This window comes from Halichoerus grypus, chromosome 6 (assembly GCF_964656455.1).
Source record: "Halichoerus grypus chromosome 6, mHalGry1.hap1.1, whole genome shotgun sequence".
In the NCBI taxonomy this organism is placed as follows: domain Eukaryota; kingdom Metazoa; phylum Chordata; class Mammalia; order Carnivora; family Phocidae; genus Halichoerus; species Halichoerus grypus.
The window spans coordinates 18576030-18600205 of record NC_135717.1 but is presented as its reverse complement, the minus strand read 5'-3'; the positions used below and the strand labels follow the sequence as shown (position 1 = coordinate 18600205).

The 24176-nt window shown below is 48.3% G+C and overlaps 1 protein-coding gene and 1 pseudogene across 1 annotated transcript; one reads left to right on the top strand and one right to left on the bottom strand.

Moving 5' to 3' along the window:
- Positions 1–254: 254 nt before the first annotated feature.
- C6H16orf82 (chromosome 6 C16orf82 homolog) lies at positions 255–1022 on the top strand. Its single transcript, XM_036079237.1, has 2 exons — positions 255–372; positions 502–1022. Exons 1-2 carry the CDS (start codon positions 255–257, stop codon positions 1020–1022), a joined length of 639 nt encoding a protein of 212 aa, XP_035935130.1.
- Positions 1023–11678: 10656 nt separating this feature from the next.
- LOC144382041 (proliferating cell nuclear antigen pseudogene) lies at positions 11679–12948 on the bottom strand (annotated as a pseudogene).
- Positions 12949–24176: the final 11228 nt, after the last annotated feature.

Genomic DNA, 24176 nt, shown 5'->3' with positions numbered 1-24176 from the left:
AAACAGCCAGTGCGATGCCGCCTTAAAGCGAGGAAGGGGGAGGGTGTGACATGGGACCAGGCTGAGAGAGAGGAGCCAGACCAGCCAGGCCCTTGGAGATCCACCAAAGAACTTAGGATAAACTCCTGACTGTCATATTGTCCCCAGGCCTCCCAGTGGTCTCGGAATGGCACAAGTGTCTCAGAAGAAGTGCCATCCTAAAGGAATACAGCTCAGAAGGGGCTCGGCTGGGATGCGCACCCAGGTCTCCTGACATGGCAAAGCAGAGGCCACAGGCCCTGCGGGAAGTGTCCCCAGGAAAGTGGGTCTCCCCACTCTCTGGCCCTAAGTCCCTTTTCTACCCATGCCCAGCCCCAGCCACTGATGTAACTGGTGCGGGGAGAGCATTGTCCTTCCCACCCCTACCCCGTCTCATAAACCCCTCACCGTGGGAACCAGGCCAGCCAATCAGAACACTCCCCTTTGAAAGGCCACCCTATAAATTGAGCCTCCTCTCCCCAGACAAACCAGACCTACCATTCGTAGGCCTCCCAGGGCCCCTCCCCCTGGATAAACCAGATCAGTTGCTCCCCACCTTCCTCGAGGGTAGAAACGGGGAGTCTGCTGCCTGGAATGTTCAGGGCCAAGCTCCAAGCCTCCCAACCCCCAGCGTAGAGCCCCAGCCCCCGGCGTGGCCACACCATGACACAGGAGCAACTCAGGAGCCCCTGAGAGTTTCGAGGGATAACCTGGGAAACCCATGGAGCAGTGAGAGCGGGTTGCTGAGCCTGCGACAGTCCAGCCAGGGGAAATGCAAGGAAAGTGACACCAGCCTGTTGAGCAGCGGGTACGCGGGCGATGAGGAGAACAGTGAGGTCAGCCTGGTGGGCAACACTCCAATCTTAAGGTTGCCGAGAAGGCTCCACACCCAGGCAGGCAGCGCCCCGAGCAGCCAGCTGTGCGCCATCTACTCGCGCAGCCAGATCAGGAGCCAGGTGGCCGGCCAAGCCCGCGGCAGCAGGCAGGCTGGAGGGGAAAAGTGAGGCCAGCCTGCCCAGCAGCGCCATCAGCAGCAGGGCCAGCAGCCTGACCAGCATGAGCTTCATCAGCCTGGGCAGCAGTGCCCTGAACTACCAGGTGAGTAGCGGGCTGCTCAGCTCTGCCCACAGCCTTCCCGCCAGCCAGGCCAGCAGCTGCCCAGACATCCCGGTGGACGGCAATGTGCAAAGTGGGGTGAAAAGTAACACCAGTCTTCAGGAGGACAAGTCTGGGGACAAGGCCAAAGCCGGCGACCAGGCCGCCAAGGGGGAGCAGCCCGCCCAGATGTGCATGCCTTTATGAGCCGGCTCGCTGGCCACCACGTTCTTGAAAAATACAGACATCACGGCCCAGCAAACCTAGACTTCACCCAGAGTGGTTATTGCCAGAGCAAATACCTTTAAAAAAGTATACACTGACTGTGTTGGAAACTTGGATAGCCCCATTTGTAGCAACAACCATCAGCAGCAGGGTCGTGTGTAGCGAGAACTATGGATGATGAGCACCATCTACACTGACAATCAGCAATCAACAGTGAGGCCACCTCTACTGAGAACCACTGTTGAGAAGAACGGCTGTATAAAGACCCGTCGGTGCTGGGTTCACCTGCATCCACCTCCACTGGCCAAACCACTGTGAGCCCCAGTGATGAGCCAGCCCTAACAGGATCCATCACTGGCAAAACCATCTGTACTGAGAACCATCATGGTGGGGTCACCGGTGCCAAAGCCCATCGGTGGGGACAGCTGTGATCAGCAGCAAATACCAACTCTATTTAGAACCATCTGAAGTTAGAACCTCCCATGGAGAAACCATGCTAAGTGATGAACACCATCTACAACCAACACCAATCATGATAAGCTCAAAAGAAGCAAACACCAGTCTTGGCTGGGACTGTCCACATCGAGAGCCAGCTGAAGGAAACACCATCCGTGGGGGACCACAGCCCTGGGGGAGCTGGATCTCTACCAAGCTCTGTAAGATGAGCTGCCCACAAAAGCCAGCAGCATCCAGAGAGGACGCTCACGATGGCTGTGTTCAAGGAGCCCCATCCCTGGAGAGCATCCTCCAAGTGAGCTTCTCCCTTTAATTTTAAGCACTGTTGCTAGGTAGCTTCAGCCCAGAATCTTCCCAGGAGCAAACGTTCCCCGATGCCCCATCTCTGTCTCTACATGCATCTCAGAGGAGGTAGAGACAAGGAGGCCAGAAATTGTCTTTGTTGAGATGGTAGGGACAGTGCTTCCTATGGCAAGACAATGCCATGATCAATGCTTAATGGTGACAGAAACCAAATCAGCCCAGAAGGGCTGGGATGAGACAGCTCTGCACCATTTAGTGAACGTCTCCTAGGTGGGTGGGAAGGCTGAGACCTCCATCTGCCCCTTCTCAGGACAATAAAGCCCTTCCCCGGGGGGCTGACCACGCAGACCCTGGGGAGGTGTGTCCACTGAGGGGCGGAGGTCAGAACAGTCATGAAGACATCCACTAGGTTCCAGAAGGAAAGCGGAGGGGGCACCAAAGACAATAAAAGGTGTCTGGAGAGGCTGAAAGTGTGCATGTGTGTGTGTTCCCGCCGAGGTCACAGTGACAAATGCAAATACACCAAAGAACCGTGTTGAGAGGAGGGCTCAGCTGCCAACTCTGCTACCTCCAGGCTGGTGATCTGGGGCAAAATGCTTACATTTTCTGGGCTCGGTTTCCTCATCTGGAAAATGGGAACAATAACCCCTATTTCATACATAGGTAGGATGGTTCTGTGAATTACGTGAAAATGTCTATGAATTACCTGGCAAGTAGTAGGTCCTAAATGTTTGCTTCCTCCCCTTTCCTCGCTTGTCTGTAAACAGGCAGAGTGGTTCCTGCCTTAGCTTTGCTCACAGCACACAAAGGATCATGACTGCTAACACAGACGATGTATTCTTGACCAAAAAAAAAAAAAAGAAACAAACAACAACAACAACAAACCCCCCCCCCAAAAAAACAAAAAAACAATGGAGCTATAGCATCTGCTTAGAAGTCAGGACGGATCAGCAGATGGTTTGATAGGTTTCAGGGGTGAGTGGTTCTGGGTTTGAGGGCACGGCATGTCTGGACTGGTGGGGCCCTTCCTCTCGAGCATGAGTGCCTTTGAGTACATTCTCCCCCACTTTGTCCAGGCAAAATCGCTCAGCAGGGGCAGAGCACCCATGACCCAGGCAGACCAGAGGAGCTCCCCGCCCCCAGCCCTGCCCAAGGGAGCCCTTGTCCGCAGGCAGGCCCTGGGGGAGGGGGATCTTCTGGGGAGGCTCTGGGGCTGCTTTCCCTCCCCGCACCCCCATTGCTGCCTGGCTCTCCTGTCTCAGAGGAGGACAGAGGGTACACAGAGGCAAAGTTGTAAGCACAGCAACACTAGACAACCGCACACCGGAGGCCACAGACTCCCTGGACACAGTGTGGCCAAAACGAGCTCACCCCCTTTCCTCAACCACCTCCTGCGTCCCTTCTCAGCAAATGACATCATCCCACCCCATTGTTCCAGCAGGGGCCCTTGTCACACTGGACCCTGCCCCTGCCTCAGCCCCACGTCCCATCAGTCCCTAACACCTCCCCTCCCTCACTGCCACCCCCCTAATCCAGGCTGTCCTCTTCCCCCCCAGACCAGTGGTTCCCAGCCCCCGCTGCACAGTAGAAGCACCTGGGGAACATTTACAAGATGCAGATGCCCAGGCACCAGTAGGGTTTAAAGTTCCCTGGGTGATGATCATGTTCTGCCCGGGCCAGGAAGCACCGCTGCCCTTGATCTGTTCCCCCTCAAATGCACTTTCATCCCCTGGGGTCTAAAACGGACACCCGGAGGGGCCAGAAAGCTACTACAAGGGAGTAGATATGGTGCTCGGCCCTACTGGAGGACATGCATCCCATCAAAGAAAAGCCAGAAATCCAGAATTCTATATGTAAGATCTCCTGATTTTTCAATGTGGGTCACAAATTCAAATTCTTTCCAAAAAGGGGGAGGATGGATGAAAATTTCTGAAGGCAGTCTCAGGACCACACATTCAAAGGCTTCGGCGTCTAAACAGAGAACGCAGCGATCTTTCTGAAACAAAAACCTGCTTATATTCCTTAACTGCTTAAAAACTTCTGAATCAGGGCGCCTGGGTGGTTCAGTCGGTTAAGTGGCTGCCTTCAGCTCAGGTCATGATCCCTGGGTCCTGGGATCGAGCCCCACATCCGGCTCCCTGCTCAGCGGGGAGCCTGCTTCTCCCTCTCTCTCTGCCTGCCTCTCTGCCTACTTGTGCTTTCTCTCTCTGTGTCAAATAAATAAATAAAATCTTTAAAAAAAAAAAAAAAAACTTCTGAATCTTCCCACTGTCCAAAGGATCTGACACGGTATTCAAGGCTCTTCAACAAACTGACCTAACTACGTTTTCCTCCCCTGGACTCTGCTACTTCCTCCAAAACCTCTATAGATACCACCTCAAACCTCTCATAATTCACATGCAGCCAAATGTTCCCTTTCTTGTGTACAGTTCTATGGATTTTTGACAAGCACGCACATAGATGGGTCAGGCATGCACCACCACACCCTGAATGCCAAATAGTTTCATCGTGCCCCAAAAATCCCCTCTTGCCCCTTTTGGTCAGTTCCTCCCACCCCAGATCATTTCATCTGGGTGAACACCCACGGGTGGGACCACAGGCTGGGACACGTGTTTGGCTTCATAAGAACCCGCCCAGTCACCTTCCGAAGGTGGCTTTACTTTAGAGTCGCCAGCACTTTGTCTTTGTCAGAGTTTGGATTTTTCATTTCACTCTCAAAGTCTCTGATCATTGTCTTAACAATAAGAAGTCGTTTGTCTCAGTCTCCCATTATTAACTCTGTTTTACACATGGGGAAACTGAGGCACACCGAGGCCAAGTCTGTGTGAGTGAGTGGTGGGGCTGGGATTTGAACCCAGGCGCTCTGGCCCCTGAGTCCATGATCTTAACCATTAACCTCTCTACCCTGCCCTCCCTGCTTTGGACATTTAGGGCCCTGACATACCCAGGTGCCAGGCCACCCCCAGACACAGAGCCCCCAGCCAGCTAGCTGCTTCTTGTCTCGAGCCCCTTAAGTGTGGCACCTCCCACTGTATGTGCCTCCCTGAGGACAGGTGTCACTCCCCCAGCCCCCCTGTATCTTCAATGCCACTTCCCCGTCAGTGGCAGCAATGGTTGCCGAACAAATGAATGAATGAATGAATGAGAGACAGTGAGTGAAGGATGAATAGCTGAATCAGAAGAAAAAAGATGGATCCTCCAAGGCCTGCACTCCAGCGACTACCTCCCACTGTCCAAAAACAAACGTGGCTCAGGATCCAAAAATTAAATACCGTTCGGCATGCATGCCTGAGCCCCAGGCACAGCTCCACGCTTCTCTCATTGTCTGCCCAGCAGATCCGTCTCGGCTCAGCTCTCTCCCACCCCAGCACGGGGGACGCAGCAAGCACTTGAAGCAAGGACCATTTTTTAAGCGGGTACGGTGATTTTTTCTTTCCTGTCCACTAGCTTGGCGTTCGGGGTGCAGCGGGGTTGGAATGATGGGCTGGCTGTAGGCACTGCCTCCTGAATTATTAACTGGGCTGGGGAGAGAGCTGCTTACAAATGCTGCCCATCCAGCAGCCCAGGCGGCCCACGGACTTCAAACAGGCCTGGAGCAGGGAGGCGGGAATGGGAGGGACTCGGCCGGTGGGCTCCACACTGACCAGATCTGAAGCCTCTCTTCCCGAGCGCTCCCTTGGCTTCCATGCCCTGGCCCAGAAAAAGTTTATTTTTCTCAAGTTCTTCACACCATAGTGCCTGCTCTGCGGGAGTCAAGCACCTGACCTCTCCTCTTCTGTCCACAGCAAAAGCATGGGCAAAATGGATTGAGTCTAGTGATTAAGGTTTGCTTGGAGCCAGGAGCTTGGTGGGTAAGCCAGGCTCTTGGTCTGTGGCTCACTGTGGGCAGGGAGCAGAGTAGGGTGCCTGAGGTTGGGTCTCCAGAAGCAGAGCCTGAGATGAGGGTTCTTGTAAGATTTATGGAAAGGGCTTTCCAAAGAGAAGGGGGGTAAGGGACACGGGATGGGGCTGGAGACTTGCCTCAGGTGAACCCCATGGGGAGCTCTGGAGCATCTACTGCAGCTCCTAGTGGGTCTTACCATCAATCAAAGGGAAGCAGGCCCTTTGTACCCCCACACCCCAAGCGAACATAACCAGTGGAACAGCTCCAGTCCAAACGGGCAACTCTCCAGAGAAGGGAAAGCTGTGAACCACTAGGGGCCATGTGGGGCAGGTAGTCCAAACTGATATGTGGCTCTACAGAGTGATCAGGACCCCAGCTCCTCCAGATTTCCATTCCACCCTCCTTAGGATGAAGTCTGCATCCTCATGGTCCAAGGTGGCTGCCCAAGTTCCAACAACACATGTCCATCCAACACATCAAGGAGAGCAGGGGGAGGAAGGAGAGAAGAAAGGCTTGACCCTTCTTTTATAAGGAGACTCTCTAAAAGTCTCACACAACACAGCTACATGGAGCTATAAAGGAGGGGAGGAAATCCAGTCTTTATTCTAGGATGCAATGTGTAGGAATAAAAACTGGCTTTCTGTTACTAATAACGGAGGAAGGAACAGATACTAGTTAAATACTGCCCCCCAACCGTTCTCCCTTCAGATGCTAAAGGGACCTTTTAACCCTCTTAAAAAAAAAAAAAAAAATCAGTCTTTTACTTAAAATCTTTGTAATAGTTGGCAAAAATGACCCAAATGCTTAGCAACTCCTCCCATGGAGAGGAGGAGTCTACTTCTCCATCCCCTGAATCTGGGCACATCTCGTGATTTGTTCTGACCGACAGGAAGTGATGCTCTGCCCTTTGGGGTCTAGGCCTTAGGAGGTCTTGTGGCTTCTGTTCACACACTTCACACTCGGCAGCCATCCTGTGACCAAGAGGCCAAGACATGAGGAGAGAGGCCATCATGAACCAGCCAGCCCCACGTGACCCGTCAGCTGACCACGGACACATGAACAAGTCCACCTAAGATCAGCTGGGCCTGACCCAGACAAGAGGAGCCACCAGCTGAGCCCAGCACAAACCACTACCCTCCAGGCTCCCAAGCTAAAGAAGACGAGGTTGTTTTAAGTCACTATGTTTGGGGATAGTTTGTTCCATGGCCAAAGCTAACTGATAATGCTCTGATGACCTTCCCTTACTCTCAGGATAAAGAACAAAATTCCCACCACCAGCAGCAAGGGTCTGGCCTTTGCTCACCACTCCAGCCTCATCACAAACCACTTTCCTCTCTGCGGGGCCTTCACTTCCGCAGACCCACTGACCCAGTACCTTGGCAGCAGCAACTCCTCTATCTAGAATATGCTTTGCCCCTTCACCTGATCACTGCCTACTCTTTCTTGTAGAGCTCAGCTCACCTGTCACTTCCCTGCTCCCACCACCTGATCCAATCGCCCCAGAACACACTCTTGGGCCACCACGTCCCTCTCTTTCACAGCACTTTCACGGCTGGTCGTCACTTGACACTTCCTTGTGTGGTTCTCGGAATAAAATCTGCCTCGCCCATAAGTCTTCAACTCCACAGGAGCAGGGACTGGGTCTATTTTGCTCACAGTTGTGTCCCTGGAGCTTAGAACAATGCCTTTTCATAATGGGTGTGTCATTGTGTCACCAGCATCTAGAAGCCTGCCTTGCACACAGTAGGTGCTCAATATATACTTTGGAATGGATGTGTTGAATCTGAGCATTGCAAAGGAAACTGGTCAAACCTCGATTGTAATGTTAGTTCTCAAAATATGAAAGGGGACAAAATGGGAGCCTACAGAGGTTGAAAGTGGCATACACACACACACATACACACCCCCAACCATCAAGTTTGTCAAGGTCATAAATGTGAGCGTTGACAGACATCCCTCTTGGGCTCATCTGAGGCTCGCCTCAATGGATATCAGTTGTAGTCTGTGAAAGCTGATGAAAATCCTTCCCTTACGTATCACGTTAACCCCAGTGTGGGCACAGGATGGCCTCAAGTTAATCCTAGAACTCACAGTGGTTTCGAGGACAGACTCTGGGTTCAGAATCTCTGGGCATGCGTCTTGGTTCTGACAAACACTAGCTCATTTAGTGATGACTAGAGTCATCATCTGTAAAATGGGGATGAAAGCAGTCCCTCCAAGGGTTGTTGAGAAGAGTACACTCCTCTGGATAAAGCCCCGTGGGGCCCAGCGCACATAGTAGGCCCTCAGTAAATGACGGTTAGCATTGCAATGAGCCTGAGGGCGGGCATGACTTTCCTCACGGGCAGCTCACCGCTCAGGCTGTGTTTCTGTTACTTGTCTTCTATCCCCCCGCCCCAGCCCCAGCTCCTGGCTCAGGGCCCGGCACAAGGTGGGTGGTGACGAATGGTTGCTGAAGGAAGACATGAGAAACTGAAGAGGAATGAATGAATGAACTCATTCGGCATTCATGAGCTAAGGCATTCGCTAGGCAGCGGGGAAGCAAGTCAGAATAAGGCACCACTTTGGCCCGCAAGTTGCTCTGCGCTGGGACCAGAAATTAGAAGTGCCAGCCCACAGATTTCACTTAAAAGACCCAAACTGCTGGCTACCTGAGAGCTGGCAGCCCTGGCCCCCATTCCCACCTGCCAGCAAGCAGCAGGACCTGACCTCCCCTGCTCCAAACTCACTGTTGGCCCATAGGCCTTTGAGTTTACAAGCCTGGGCAAACAGTGCAGAGGATGGAGCCCAGGAGGCCAGGGGCCTCACTCAGCCCACAGCCTGCTGCCCAGGGGGGACAAAAAGGCAGGGCATGGGCTCTTTTCCCACATAGGACCATGCAGGTGACAATGGGCAGGTCAGTCCCCTTCCCTGGCTTTAGTTTGCCCCCAAGGTACATGAAGGGGCTCTAGCAGATCAATGGCTTTTATGCATTTTTTTTAAAGTACTTGAAACCATCCCTGTACCCCCACCCCAAATGAAAGTAGACACACACATGGGTATGAGCAGAGCTAGTTGGGAGAAGGCTGGGCAGTGGGGCAGGGCTCGAGCCAGTCAGACCCCCACACCCCACATTTGTCCCCTTCATGGGGCCTCTGGCCACAGGAATCTGGGAAGAACAATAGGAAAATGGTTCTGACATTTGGAATTCTGGAACCACATCTCACCTGTCCTCCCAGGCTCAAACCCACCAGTACCAGGCCAGGCGAGGAACAGGCGTGAGGGCAGTGGGAGCCGGATTTACTACTACTAGTCAAAGCATCTTAGACTCTTTCAACCGGACCCACTTGGTGTACATAACAAGGATTTTTTATTTCCATCAAGAAATCTGTGTTCTCCCATTTGTCTTGAAATATGTGGCCCTCTTTGTTATCTTTCGTTTTTCTGTGTTTGATGGAGATGTGGATATCAAGAAATAGTTTACATTCTTCCACATTTTGTAGAAGGAAGCCAGCATTGCAATTGGCAGAGATAATGGGAGAGAGTGGCTGCCATCAGCCTCAGGACAGGGAGGTGACAGGGAAGAGCGGGGACTGTCCACAGGGTAGCCAGTGCATGCTTTGAAGGAAGGGGATACCAGGGTGGCCACGTCTGCTATTTCTAGAAAATCAGAATCCCAGACTTTTTATGAGAAATCTCCTGATTTTTATTTTTATTTATTTATTTATTTTTGGAAATGTCCTGATTTTTAAATAGTGATTATTTCTCATTTTTCCCCCAAACAAAACACTGCTGCAACAAAACATATCCATAGGTCCGGATTTACCCCCGGAGCCACCAGTTTGAGTCTTCCACTCTAAGTCTAGCCTAGGAAGCCAGTTCTCCTTGGGGATGGGCTGCCTTCCTACCTTGAACTTGGTAAGATCAAGTTTGAGCTGACAATTCGGCAATGGAGGGGTGGGGGGTTCTTGGGAACCCCACACAAACTCCCTCACGTCTGCCACAGAGAACAGATGTAATGTATGAACTGAGACAAGAACGCAGCTTGAGACTGGATGGACCGTCGAAAGAGGAAGAACAATTTTTTCAAAAATAGTGACAGGCAATCTGTTCGACCAGGCTGAAAAGAGTTTAAACCAACACCCTGAGGGTTTACACCAGAACACAGGAACCACCAAGTGCTCCACACACCAGTGCCAGGATCTTTCTAAAACAAATCAATCGAGTTTCCAGCACCCTGCTTACACCTTCGCTGGCTCCCCATTGCCCTCAGAGTAAAGTCCAAAGGCAAGTGCCTTAATTTAACCTTAATGCCTTACAGGATCCAGCCTCTTCCCCGGGCCCCTCCCCCACCTTCCCCGTGTCCCCTTGCTGTCCCCACAAAAGGACTTTTCCTTCTCTCTCTACTGGGGCTTTTTACAAATTTTCTCTCTAACCTGGAACACTCTCCTCCTGCCCTTCTTTTCCTGCCCAACTCTCTCCATAGGACTCAGTTCACGTGTTACCTCCCCCAGAAAGCCTTCCCTGATCACACCTCAGGCTGAATTTAGGTGTCACTCCTGCACCCACTACCCTCTGCTTCACTCCATCTTTGTCCAAGTCACTGTGAATTGTAATTATGCATGGGGGACACAAAATCTCCCATGCTTAGTGTGGAGTAGGCATGCAGCAAATGTGTGAAAGAAGGAGGGAGATCTGAAATGAAATAGACCCCATCCTACAAATGCTTTGGGGTATAGATCTCCCTGGGAATGGAGGTCTCAGTGGGTACTTAAAGTCCCTTCCATCACTTCGACCTCAAAGAATCAGAGTCCGGTTCAAAGTTGGCAGGACTGCTACTCAGAGAGGGACAGAATTCATCAGCGGTCACACAGCAACATGGGGGCAAAACCGCAATGAAAATTCAAATCAGAACTCTGCTGTGTTGTTGGCTTTTATTTACTTCCCCAGATGCCCCTTCCTCCCCCACACCCCGTCCGCCAAGGGCTGGGGGGCGGGGGGGAGTCAAGGTGATGGAGTCAGTGGCGGGGGTGGGGAGAACAGACACAGAAGGTATTTTCTCTTCTAGGTCTTCACGGGCATTAGCTCTGTGAATTATTCATCAGAAAATCTGCTTGAGGTAGTGTCTTAGTCTTAATTTTCAATTCCCCTAATGCTGGCCAATTCTGTGCTGAAAACCTCTCAATTATTAATGTTTCTAAACAATATTTGTTTTCGCTGCATCGAGCAACAACCAAGTTCTCCTAGCGAGTGATCCTGCCCCCAAAATTCCCACAGAGAGGTTTGCCTTGCTGAGGAAGCGTTTCAGAGGGGTCAGGGGTATGTCGGGGTTCAGCAACCAGACTGAGACCATTAAGCCATGCAGAGACAGGTATCAGGAACTCCCTGGACAAAAGAAACTATAAAAATAGCAAAAACGATTACTATGTATTGGCATCTTACGTGCCAAGGGTAAAGCTAAACAAAAAAAAAGCTTTACTTTTACTTATTTAACCCGTGGTTTGCTTTTGAAATTCAAATAACTCCTTTAAACTGAAAACAAGTCTTAAAACTGCATTTAGAGTCAAACCCCTTTTGTTCTAAAAATCCTAAGGAGTATTTCTAGGTGAGGCAGAAGTATTTCTAGATTAACAAGACTAGATCTGACTTGGACTGGATTCTTGTAGAGAATGGAGGGGGAAATATAGTTATTTATGGAAAATGGTCTCTGCATAGGTACTCAGAGGCACACACTCGTGACAGAAGATTCTTCAGTACATGCTGGCATCTTAGAAGGAGTTCTCAGAGAGCTTAGCTTTATTTTCTGCATTCTGTTGCTCTCCGACAAGGGGCCGTCCACAGGCATACCAAGTGTGACCGCAGGGGAGGGTGGAGTCGCTTCTGTAAAGAAGTTTGGGGACCTCAGTGCAAGTTAGCTGAACTTGGCTCACTCATCTCTAGGGCGACAGCCTCCTCCTATCAACATCACTCGTTTGCCACAGCTTTATATTTCTACTCCCAAGTTTCTGGCCTTGGAGAAAAGCTCACTCCATCTTTTGCACAAGAAGTGACACCAGGCTCCCCAGAATGGCTGAGATCTCGGCGTATACGACGCACATTCGCCAGAAGTCATCTTTTCTCCACAGCTTCACTCGAATTCGGGAATTCCAAGTTCAACATGTAAATCCATTAACTTAATGTCATTGTCTGAAACCTTTTCTTGATTTGGAGCTTCCAATACCAGTGCCAAGGTGTCTGCATCAGCTTCGGCCCTCAGCCTAACGATGTCTTCATTGCCGGCACAGTTTCCTACATTGGACACGCTGGTGGGGTTCACTCCCGCGGTCAAGTCACAGTCACAGCCAGATGCGTGGAAACCTTGGGAGTGCACCTTGGAACATGGTGGCTGAGTCACCAGGCTGAGGCGACGGGTGGAGGGAAGGAGGAAGGGGTAGCCGGCTTAGATGTCACAGGATGACAGCGAGCGGGGAAGTCAGTGGTGAGAGCCTGCGACCCAGGAAGATCACAACCTACTTAGGTAACTTACAAAAACTCCCCGCCGCAAGACTCATCAGCCCCATTTTACAGATAAGGAAACAGACTCAGAGAGGCCCAACCTTTGCCTGTGGTTCCTCAGCTCATCACTGAGGAGAACAGGATTTGGACCCAAGTCTACGTGACTTTATAGTCAGTACATTTTCCCCCTTGACACTACAGTGCCATCTGGGATTCTAGTTGCATCCAAGGAAGAAGTGTCTGGAAGTAAATGATGTTACTCTCAAAGAGCACTTGGAACAAGGCATGGCTGGAAGGGAGATATGAATGGGAGGAAATTCTGAATGAAGGGCATCTCTAGAGTCCCCGTGAGGGGCTGCTCTCCTCTGTTGTAACACAACCTACGCCGCCCGGGGTCTTGGGGTGGGGGGCGGGGCACACAAACTCTGCAAACAGTGACAAAGGCATCTGTGTCCCACCTTTAACACTCAGACTCACTGACGGACAAAGGGCATGGAGCCTGGCAGAACAGAGGCTTCAGAGGCAGACCAGCCTGGGAGGGCGTCCCCCACTGAGCCACCTCTGAGCCAGGCCCTTACCCTCTCTGTGCCTCACCTCCCCACATCTGTGCAACAGGGTAACACCAGCCCCTGCCTCACAGGCTCGCGTGTAACACATCTGAGATGATGCCCATTTTGGGGCCTGACACACAACAAGACACCGATAAATGCTAGCCTCCCTACCCCTACCCCTCCCCTGAGCAAGAGGCCGACATTTTCAAAAAGACATGCTAAGCACAAGGGGGAAAGACAGAAAGGAGGCAAATACGTTGAGAAAATACGTTGCAAGGGGGAAAATCCACCCCAAGAGCTGGGGCAGGAGGAGAGGTGACAAAGGAGTAGCTTACTGAGGACAGAGGGGTCTGTCACAGGTGGGGGCACAAAGTGGGGGCCAGCGGAGGACGGTTCTCTCCGCGCCTGCTTCTTCTCGGCACTCGGATGTCTCACTGTCCTGTCCCCTCCTGTGTCTGCTTCCCTCTCCCTCCGCGGACTGGCTTTCTGGCTTCTCCGCAGGGAGACCGCCGCCTCTTAGCTCACTGGTTTGAAGGCCTTCTGCAAGCGCTCCGCAGCCTCATGAACATCTTGGAGTCTCACTTCCCAATTCTGATTGGCCCAGGTTACAGTCAGGTATACACGCTGGGCCAATCAGATGGAAGGTGGTGGGTCGCCGGGTAAAAAGACTGCAGCTGGGGCCCACGTCATCACAGGGATGCAATCTAAAACCACACCAGGGGCACTGGGGTGGCTCAGGTAGTTAAGCACGGAACTCTTGATTTTGGCCCAGGTCATGATCTCAGGGTTGTGAGATTGAGCCCCGCATGGAGCCTGCTTGAGAGTCTCTCTCTCTCTCCCCCTCTCCCTCTGCCCCTCCCCTGCTCTCCCTCTCTCTCTAAAAAATACATAAAAAAATAAAACCACACCAGGAATCCTACATCCCCACCAGAATGGCTAAAATTAAAGGCCTGATCATACCAGACGGTGGCAAGGCTGTGCAGCAATGGGAGCTCTCATCCTCCGCTGGTGGGAGTGTGAAATGGTGCAACCACTTTGGGAAACTGCCCTATCTCCCAAAGCTAAATGGACCCCTGCCCCTTGACCTAGCAACTTCACTGCTGGGTATACATCCAAAACAAATGATTGCTTCTGTCCACCTAAAGGAATATGTGAAATGTTCATAGCAACCCCAAACCGCAAACAACTCAAATCTCCATCAGCAGTAAGATGGATAAATTTGTGGTATATTCATGCAATGGATTATTGCTAAGCCACAGCAGAAGAACGAACTACCTCCACCCACAACGTAGATGGATCTCACAAGTATAACATTTAGCGAAAGAAGCCATACCCCAAACAGCACACACTATACGATTCCACTTAACAGAAAATGTATCAGTGTGATGAGGACTATAATATGGGTTATCTTTGGGGAGTAACAGCTGGGAGAGGGCACAAGGGAGCCCTTTGGGATATTACAAAAATGTTCTATATCTTATTCCTTGGTGGTGGTTACATAAAAAAAATCATCAAGCTGATGAATACTTAAGATTTGTGCCGTTTACTATATCTAAATGATTCCTCAATAAGAAAAGAGAGAAAAGCTTACGGCCATATCATATGGAATATAGAATCAACTACATAACCACACAATCACCTTTGTCTGGATTAGATGGAATAAACAGACACATATCATGTGTATTTATTTTATATATCTTACACATAATATACATATTATATGTATATAATATATGTATTTTATTCACATATATGTATATAGGGAAACGTGAAGAGAGAGAGAGAACAAATCTGAATTGTATTTTCAGAATGTATTCAGTCTAGGAAGAGCAGATTGGAGGAAGACTGGGATGGAGGCAGGGAGGCCTGTGAAGAGGCTGATCTAGCTGTCCAAGCAGGGGATGGTGGTGGCTGGCCACTGGAATGGACACAGAGAAAGAGATTTGAGGGCAGCCAACAGGGCGTGATGATGGACTGGATAATGAGAAGGTAAGGGAAGAAGCTGTATCAGGGAAACCCCCGTGTTTCTGGCTTGGGCAGCTGGGTAGGGGACGATGGATGAGGAAGGCCGGAGGCAGGGAGGATGGCAGACTCCGTCTCAGACAGGATGAATTGTCAGGGGAGCACACAATGGAGCTGTCAGAAACCATGGCAGCCCACTGTGCTAGATGGGGGTCCCTGGAAAAAGTTTGGGAGGTACAGCTCAGTGAGGTGGGTGGGGTGCTCTGGGGAGACGCACCAGAAGGAAGTACGGAAGGCAGGATTTGGTAGTGTGGTTGCAAGTGAGGCTGCCTTCTGTCCCACCCTGAGCTCTGGAGCCAAATGGCTCCTCAGAGTTGCCCGGAATTGAGACAAAGGGACCAGATTTTCACACCCCCCAGCCAGCCAAGTACTGGCCATGGCTGCCTCTAGGAGGGGCATCTGCTTGGAGGCCCAGGGCAGCTGTATAGCCCCAGAAGCTGAGGGCATCAGCCCTGAAGAATGATCTAGGTGAAGTCCCTGCCCCTTTCCAATGTGTGTCCAGTTGTGGCTCCAAGGAAGTCTGCAGCCCATGACCATGACTATCACGCACCCTGGCTCTCATTCCCTCACCTGCATCCCACAGGCACCGACCCTCTGGCATGCCCCCTGCGTCCCAGCCCTGCCCGCTGTGCCCATGGAGCAGCTCCTTCTAATCTCTTTTTTATAAAGAGAGCTGGTTTTTCCTCTGATGCAAATACTCAAAGCAATTAGAGCTGCTTAGCACCACCATTCTTGTTCGATGGCCAATGTCGGGGGCATTGGAGGCAATCTCCTCACCACCAGCACCACCGAAACACACTCAGGGGCCCCTGGGGTCAGGGGCTATCTCCGAAGGGCTGGACAAGTTCACTCCTGCGAGGATCTCTCACCCTTCATATCTGATTCATTAGCAAACCCTACTGGATCTACCTCCAAGGTCCATCCAAGATGCCATTTCTCGCAGCCTCTTCTCCCACCCTGGTCCAAGCCACCAGTGTCTGTCAGCTGACTCACTGCAGCGGCCCCTCTGGTCTCCATGCTTCCAGCCAACTCTGGCCCCTCGATAGTGTCTTCTCGCATGGCAGCCAGACTGAGGTGTTAAACCTGTCTGCTACATTCCCCCTCTGCTCAAACTCCCACTTTGCCTTCCACCTCTCTGATAAAAAGTCCATACAGTGGCCTTTCCAAGCTCATTTCTACTTCCCTCCTGCTTGCTCATTGTGCTCTGTCACATTCGCCTCCCCAGGCACACTCCTGCCTCAGGGCCTTTGCACTTGCTGGTCCCCCCACCCTGCGATACTTTTTATACCCTTGCTTCCTTCAGATCTCCACACAAATATCACCTTCTCAAGGAGGCCCTCCCTGACCATTCTATTTTTTTTTAATATTTTATTTTTAAGTAACCTCTACCCCCAATGTGGGGCTTGAACACACAACCCCAAGATCAAGAGTCACACGCTCCACTGACTGAGTCAGTCAGGCACCTCAGTGACCACTCTGTTTTAAACTTACAGCCTCTCACCACTTCTCCCATCCCTTAGCCCTGGCTCAGTTTCCCCTCTTCATGAAGCGACATCCATTGTTGTCTTTCCCACTAACTCCACAGGGGCAGAGATTTAGGGGTTTTGTTCAGCGACTAGAATGCTACCCCATGCTTATTAGTGGGAGAGCTCAATACGTGTTGATTCCATGATTTAAGAAATGAGTAACAGGTCATGCTCAGCCCTTGTCTCAGTCTCCGGCTCAGGCTGCCATAACAAAATACCATAGACCGGCGGGCTTCAATGCGGAAACATCCTTTCTCACCATGCTGGAGGCTGCAAGTCTGAGATCAGGGCTCCAGCATGGCCAGTTCTGGTGGAAGCCCTCTTCCTGGCCTTCAGATGTGGGCTTTCCTTGATGCACGCTCACAGTGCTCTTGCTCTTCTTCTAAGGCCACCAACCCTCTCCCATTAAAGATCCCATGCTTATGACCTCACTTTACACCTTCCAGAAGTCCTATCTCCAAATACAGTCATGTTGGGTTTAGGGATTCAACATTCGCGTTTGCAGGCGGTGGGATCCAGTTCAGTCCCCAGCAGCTCTAATCTCTTTTCTCCTCATATCAGGCCTCACAGGTAGGTATTATCCTCATTTTACAGATGATAAAACTAAGGCTCCAAGAAGTCACATGCCCAAGCCAAGGGCACCAGGCTCAGAAGTGGCAGAGGAAGGGTTCAAACCAGCAATGGTTTCCCTCCACCCCACTGCATCCCCTCCTACATGCTGTTCCCTCTGCTGGGAATGCTCTTCCCATGGCCAGCTCCTTCTCCAGCCCAATGGTCACCTCCTCAAAGAGGCCCTGCCTATATGTAGCAGCCATATAGGCAGGGCCTCCTGCTTCTTAGTGACTGCCACTTTGGTCCCTTCATTTCCTTCACAAGCCATGGGACATTCTGATGTTACCTCCTGCCTACCTGTCCAGGTGTAGATAAAATGATGGAGACCCAGGAAGGGTGCTGTTTGGAAGGCAAGGGAGTCGCCGGAGACAACCTCAGGCTCATGGCCACAGGGACCTCACAAGGGATGCTCCCAAATGCACCGAAAATCAATTTGCCAAATGATCAATTTACTAGGCAATTAATTCACTCAATCTTTGTTTCTGTTCTATTTTTGAAGTTTTAGCAATTTGTGTCACCAGTTTTGGCAGGCTTTGAGGATTTTTCGAAGTCCTACTGTAGCCAGAAAGAGCGGCTATCCCTGCACTGGCCCCAGATGCCTCTGCTCTCAAGAAGGGCAGGGCTTTGGAAAGAGGAGATCTGCCCACCAACACTCAGGCAGCTGGACTCATCACAAACACATGTTCCCCCAGCCAAAGGGCCGTACCAGACGGGGTGGTTTAAAAGGCCTCATGGACCAGAACTTGAACCAGGGTAAGGCAACTGAGGCATTTGCCTTGGGATAATATTTAGGGGCTCAAAAAAACTCAAAAATCACAACAAACATTTTTTTAAAGATTTATTTATTTATTTGAGAGAGAGAGGGTGCAAGCAGGTGTAGGGGCAGGGGGAGAGGGAGACAAGTAGACCCCCCACTGAGCAGGAAGCTTTATCCCAGGACCCTGAGATCAGGACCTGAGCCAAAATCAAGAGTCAGACACTTAACTGACTGAGCCACCCAGGCGCCCCTCACCATAAACATTTTGATGCAATACTTCAAGAAATCAAAATTAATGCAAAAATTACATGAGGCACAAAAGGAAACCATTTTCAATAAAGATAAGGCCAGTCACAGTGCTGCGGTAAGCCATACGAGAACAGAAAACAAAAGGGAAAGTCAATAATACTGAGCTTATCTTCATTTAAAATGCTTGAATTTTGTTCATCCTGGATATTTTTTTGCAGTAACTTTTGATTTTTAAAAATATGCATTGAAATATTATCTATTAACACATGCTTCCAGGAAGATGAAGTAGGTGTTCTTTTCCCTATTCTTCCTTCATAGCTCTCCTGAAAAGCCCTGGCCTATATATATAAAACAATCATGAGACTTGGAAAGGTGGAGAGAAGGAGGCAGAATGGCTAAGGACATTGGGACCCAAGGCACAACATGACAGTGAGTTCCCTGGGTTTTCTTTTTGCCTCATATATCCCCGAGTTAGGGCTGAAAAAGCCAACAATCCAGAAACATCATCAGTCACAGACAAAAAGTCCCAACAGAAGCTGGTTCTTTCTAGCCAAAGGAATGTGAAAGGGCAACCTAACAAGGCAGAAAATGTGTGGACAATAACCACTCTAGGGCAGCCAAGCACCACAGAAAGTGCTAGGCCTGTCCCCCACCCCATGCCAGCAAGGCTTAGTGGGGAACCTAGACTACCACACTCAACAGGCTGGAACAAGACACCCAATCTCTCCCAGGTTCCAATAGGGAACCTTATCCCACAGGGTGGTGAAGAGCTCCCCATCACTCATTGATACATCAGTATCAGTGGAGACCATATACAGAACCTGAACTTCAATCAGACAGTAATTAGACACTTCTCACTGCCCCCCGAGTCAGAAATTTCACTACTGTCCAATGATAATCATGACATCATGACCATGGTGTCATGAAGACCAAGTGGGCACCAAAAATGAGGCACTCCTAAACTTCCCATCCAGAGAGATATCCATGGAGGCCTAGTGAGGAGGTGAACTCCCAACTCTGCCCAGAAGTAACAAGGAGCCTCCCATCTGGGTGTCAACAAATGGGTAACCTGGACTTCTATCCCCACCTGGCAGTAATGAGTTTAGGACCCTCTCATTCCCTGCCAGAGAAATGTCAGAGGAAGCCAGCTAAAACAGAAGATTTAAATTTATCTCAGAACATAATACAAAAATGTGCAGGTTTCAATCAAAAATCACTTGTCAGGGTGCCTGGCTGGCTCAGGTCAGTGGAGCATGTAACTCTTAATCTTAGGATTGTGAGTTCAAGCCCCACATTGGGCACAAAGCCTACTTAAAAAAAAAAAATCACTTATCATACCAAGAAAGATCTCAACTTGAATGAAAAAAAAGACAATCAATAGATGCCAACATTGATAAGACAGACATGTTATGATTATCTGACAAAGATTTTGGAGCAGCAATCATAAAAATGCTTCCAAGAGCAATTTTTAAAAATCACTTAAAACAAATGAGTAAATAGAAAGCCTTGGCAAAGAAATAAAGTCTTAGAGAAGATACAGAACATATAAAGGAGAACCAACTGGAAATTCTAGAACCAGAAAACACTGTAAATTAAAGAACCCAATAGTGGCGCCTGGGTGGCTCAGTCAGTTAAGCGTCTGCCTTCAGCTCAGGTCATGATCTCAGGATCCTGGGATTGAACCCCGCATCGGGACCCCTACTCACCTGGGAGTCTGCTTCTCCCTCACCAACCCCCCCCCCCAGCTCATTCTCTCTCTCTCTCACTTGTTCTCTCTCAAATAAATAAATAAAATCCTTAAAAAATAAAAAGAAGAAGAAGAAAGAATCCAATGAATGGGCTCCACTGAAGAAAGGAGGAAACTGAGGAAGGAATCAGTGAACTTGAAGACAGAATAATAGATATTATCCGGTCTGAATAACAGAGAGAAAACAGACTTTATAAACTTGAATAGGGGTGCCTGGCTGGCTCAGTCAGTGGAGTGTGTGACTCTTGATCTCAGGGTCGTGAGTTTGAGCCTTGCATTGGGTGTAGAGATACTTAAAATAAAAATCTTAAAAATAAATAAATAAAGTAAAATTGAACAGAGCCTCAAGAACCTCTGGGACTGTAACAAAGATCTAACACTGGAGTCCCAGAAGAGGAGAAAGAGGGTGGGGCTGAAATGGACTTGGAGATGTGAAACTTAACAAATTTGGCAAAGGACATAAACCCACAGATGCAGAAAGCTCAGCAAACAGGATAAAACCAAAGAAAGCCACATCAAAACTTATCATATGCAACTCCTGAAAACTAAAGAAAAAAAACTGGAAGTCAGTGAGAGAAACAGTACTTTATCTATGGGGAAAATAATTTGAAAGACCATGGATTTCTCATCAGAAGCCACAAAGGCTAGAGGAAAGTAGCACATTTTTCAAGTGCTGTAAGAAAAGAATTGTCAACCCCAAATTCTATATTCAGCAAAAATATCCTCCAGGAATGAGGAGAAATCAAGACATTCTCAGATAAAGGAAAACTAAAAGAATTTGTCACCATCTGGCCTACTTTAAAAGAACAACAAATGAAAATTCTCTAAACGGAAAGGAAATGATTAAAGAAGGAATCCTGGAACATCAAGGAGGAAGAAAGAACAATAAAGAGTAAATAAAAGAGATATGGGTAAATGCAGTATGTTTTCATCTCCTCTTGAGTTTTCTAAATTATGTTTGATGGTTGATTCAAAAATTATAACGTTATCTGATGTGTTTCTAAATGTATGTAAGAGAAATATTTAAAATCATACTGGAAAGGGATGTCAAGAGAGGAAAGCTTCTACACTTCACTTAAGCTAATGAAATACTGTACCAGTAGACTGTTAAAAATTATGCATATATAATGTATATATACATTGTGTGTATATATACATACAATGTTGATGCCTTAAGAAGGGCATACAACAATATACACTCAAAAACACCATAAATTAATCAAAATGGAATTCTAGAAATTATTCAAGTAACCCACAGGAAGGCAAGAAAAAGAAAACAGAAATTAAAGACAGAGAGAACAAACATAAAACAAAAAACTAAAAAGGCAAACTTAACCCCTAACATATCAGTAATTACATTAAATATAAGTAGTCTAAATACATCAATTAAAAGACAGAGATTGGCAGAGTGGCCTAACTACATGCTCATTACAAGAAGCTCCCTTCAAATGGAACAATATATGTAGATTAAAAGTAAAAGGATGGAGGGGCACCTGGGTGGTGCTGTTGGTTAAGCATCAGACTCTTGGTTTCAGCTCATGTTGTGATCTCAGGGTCATGAGATTGAGCCCCACTTCCAGCTCTGTGCTCAGCAAGGAGTCTGCTTGAATTTCTCTCTCCCTCTCCCCACCCTCTCTCTCTCAAATAAATAAATAAATCTCTTATTTTTTTTTTTTGTCAAACGATGGAGAGATATGTATCCTGAAAACCTAACCAAAAACAGCAAGATATATTAATGTCAGATAAAGTAGACTCCAGAGCAAAAATAACTATCACAGAGAGAAAGGAACACCATATAAAGATAAAAAGAATCCATCTACCAAGAAGACATAACAATCCTAAATTTGTGTGCAGCAAACAATAGAGCTACAAAATATGTGCAGCAAAAATGGATAGAACTGAAAGGAGAAATAGACAAATACACAATCGCAATTGGAGACATCAACACCCCCTCTTAACTGGTCAGAAAATCAGTAAAGATATAGAAGAACTCAACAACACCATCAACTAGCAGGATTTAGTTGACATTTATGGTACACTCCACCCAATATCAGCATAATACATATTCTTTTCAAGGGCTCACAAAACATATACCCAAATAGACCATCTCCTACAATAGAAAACAGACCTCAATAAATTTAAATCATATAGAGTGTGTTCTCTGACTATAGCAGAATCAAACTAGAAATGAATAACAGAAAGAAAACAGTAAAACCTCCAAACATTTGGAAACTAAACAATACACTTTTAAATAATTTATGAGTCCAAGGGGAAGTCTCAAGGGAAATTAAAAAATACATTGAAATGAATGAAAATGAAAATACAACATAACAAAATTTGTGGACACAGATAAAGAAATGTTGACAGAGAATCTATAGCTTACATAAATGCTTACATGAGAAAAGAGTAGAACTGTCAAATAATAATCTCAGCTACCATCTCAAGAACCGAGAAAAAAAATAAGCCTACAAGAAAGCAGAAGATAGATAAAAACAAAAAAATCAGCAAAACTAAAAATAGGAAAACAGTAGAGAAAATCAATGAAACATAAATCTGGTTCTTTGAAAAAAATCAATAAAATTGACAAATTTCTAGGAAGACTGACAAAAACAAAAAGAGAGAAGACATGAACTGCCAATATCAGGAATGAAGCAGAGATATTACTACAGACCCTTCAGGCATCCAAAGGACAATAATAAAGGAATACTACAAACAACACACACAGTCTACACACACACATTTGATAACTTAAATGAAATGAACCAGTTCCTTGAAAAGCACAAATGACCACAATTCACTGAGTGTGAAACCAGTGATTTGGATAGCCCTGTAACTATTAAGAAAAATGAATCTGTAATTTGAAAAGTCCCAGAAGTCTCCAGGCCCAGAGGGTTTCACTGGAGAATTCTATCAAATATTTAAAGAAAAATAACAATTCTACACAATCTCTTCCAGAAAATAGAAGAGGATGACACTTTCGGTTCACTTTATGAAGCTACTATTTCACTGACACCAATATCAGATGAAGACAGTACGACAAAAAGAAAGCTAATAGATCCAGAGCGAAGATGAGGCAGGAAAGGGAGATGAACCAGTAAAAGTTATGCCAAAGAGCAAATGACCCCTGTGGGCACCTGGAACTCAGTCGCACTGGGGACCAGCTGAGGAACCAAACAGAACTGCTACTGGAGACAAGATGGGCCCACTGGAGGACAGGGAGCCTGAGGATCTCCCATCATCCATTGGTTGGAAGTAGTCCCCCAGGCGTGTTAGCGCCCCTGTACATCTGGGTAGTATGTGCACACAGCTGAGTGACCTTTGGAGGCTTGGGAGCAGTGCTGTCTGATAGGACTTTTACAATGATGGAAATATTCTGCGTCTTTGGAGGAAGCAGAGACCTCACAGGGCACTTATAATATGGGCGCTAGAGGGAGTGGAGCTGTCCATGGTAGCCGGGCTGAATGCGTCTGCCACAGAGGGAGATCAACAGAACTTGGTATCAGATTAGGAATGGGGTGGGGGTTGGCGGTGAGTGGCTCCAAGCAGGGTGTGCTAGAGATGGCCATAGGTTATACAGGTGACGTTTTGGGGGACCCAGCTAACCAGCGCCATACGGCACAATTTGGACCCTGACGTCTGCTGTCAGGAAGGGTCCGGAAGAGCAGCAAATGGTCCCCTCACTGCTCTTCCAAGACTAAGCCTCCTTTGCAAAGGGTAAAGCAACCAGATCTGCAGGAGGCAGTTTAAGGTGATAAATATTAGTGTATTTGGGGTTTCTCATTTATTTCACAGTGCTCGAAAAGTGAACATAATTACAGCAGCATTTCATTCAGAAAAGCAAAACAAGGTCCCCACCCGAAGAAAGTGATTCCGGTAGACCATGTTGATGACAGACTTGGCAATGTTCTCGCAGTGCCTACACGCCGACACATTTTAATTTTTTCCTTGATAGTTAGACATACTCTGTTGTTACTCAATCTGACTCCTCTGAAACTGTTGCCAATAGCGCAATTAAATAGTTAGCTAAATATATTAGTGGCATATATTTGCTGTGTATTTGGCCCTAATGAGGTTTATAGGAAATGCATTTTCCAGACCACAAGAGCTCCAAAGGTGGAAATTGCTGGTGGCTTGGTTCTCCTTGGCCATAGCCGCTGGCTCCAGGTGAGCCATCCCTGAGAAAGAGCCTCCTGATAAACCAAGATGCCTGAGCTAGAGCAAAGCAGCTAGAGAGCTGGCTCAGTTTCCCTGAGGGGAA

Coding starts and splice junctions, on each gene's coding strand:
- C6H16orf82 (XM_036079237.1), top strand. CDS start 255: ATGGCAAAGCAGAGGCCACAGGCCCTGCGGGAAGTGTCCCCAGGAAAG. Junction 373..501: donor CCCAGCCACTGATGTAACTG/GTGCGGGGAGAG, acceptor TCCTCTCCCCAG/ACAAACCAGACCTACCATTC.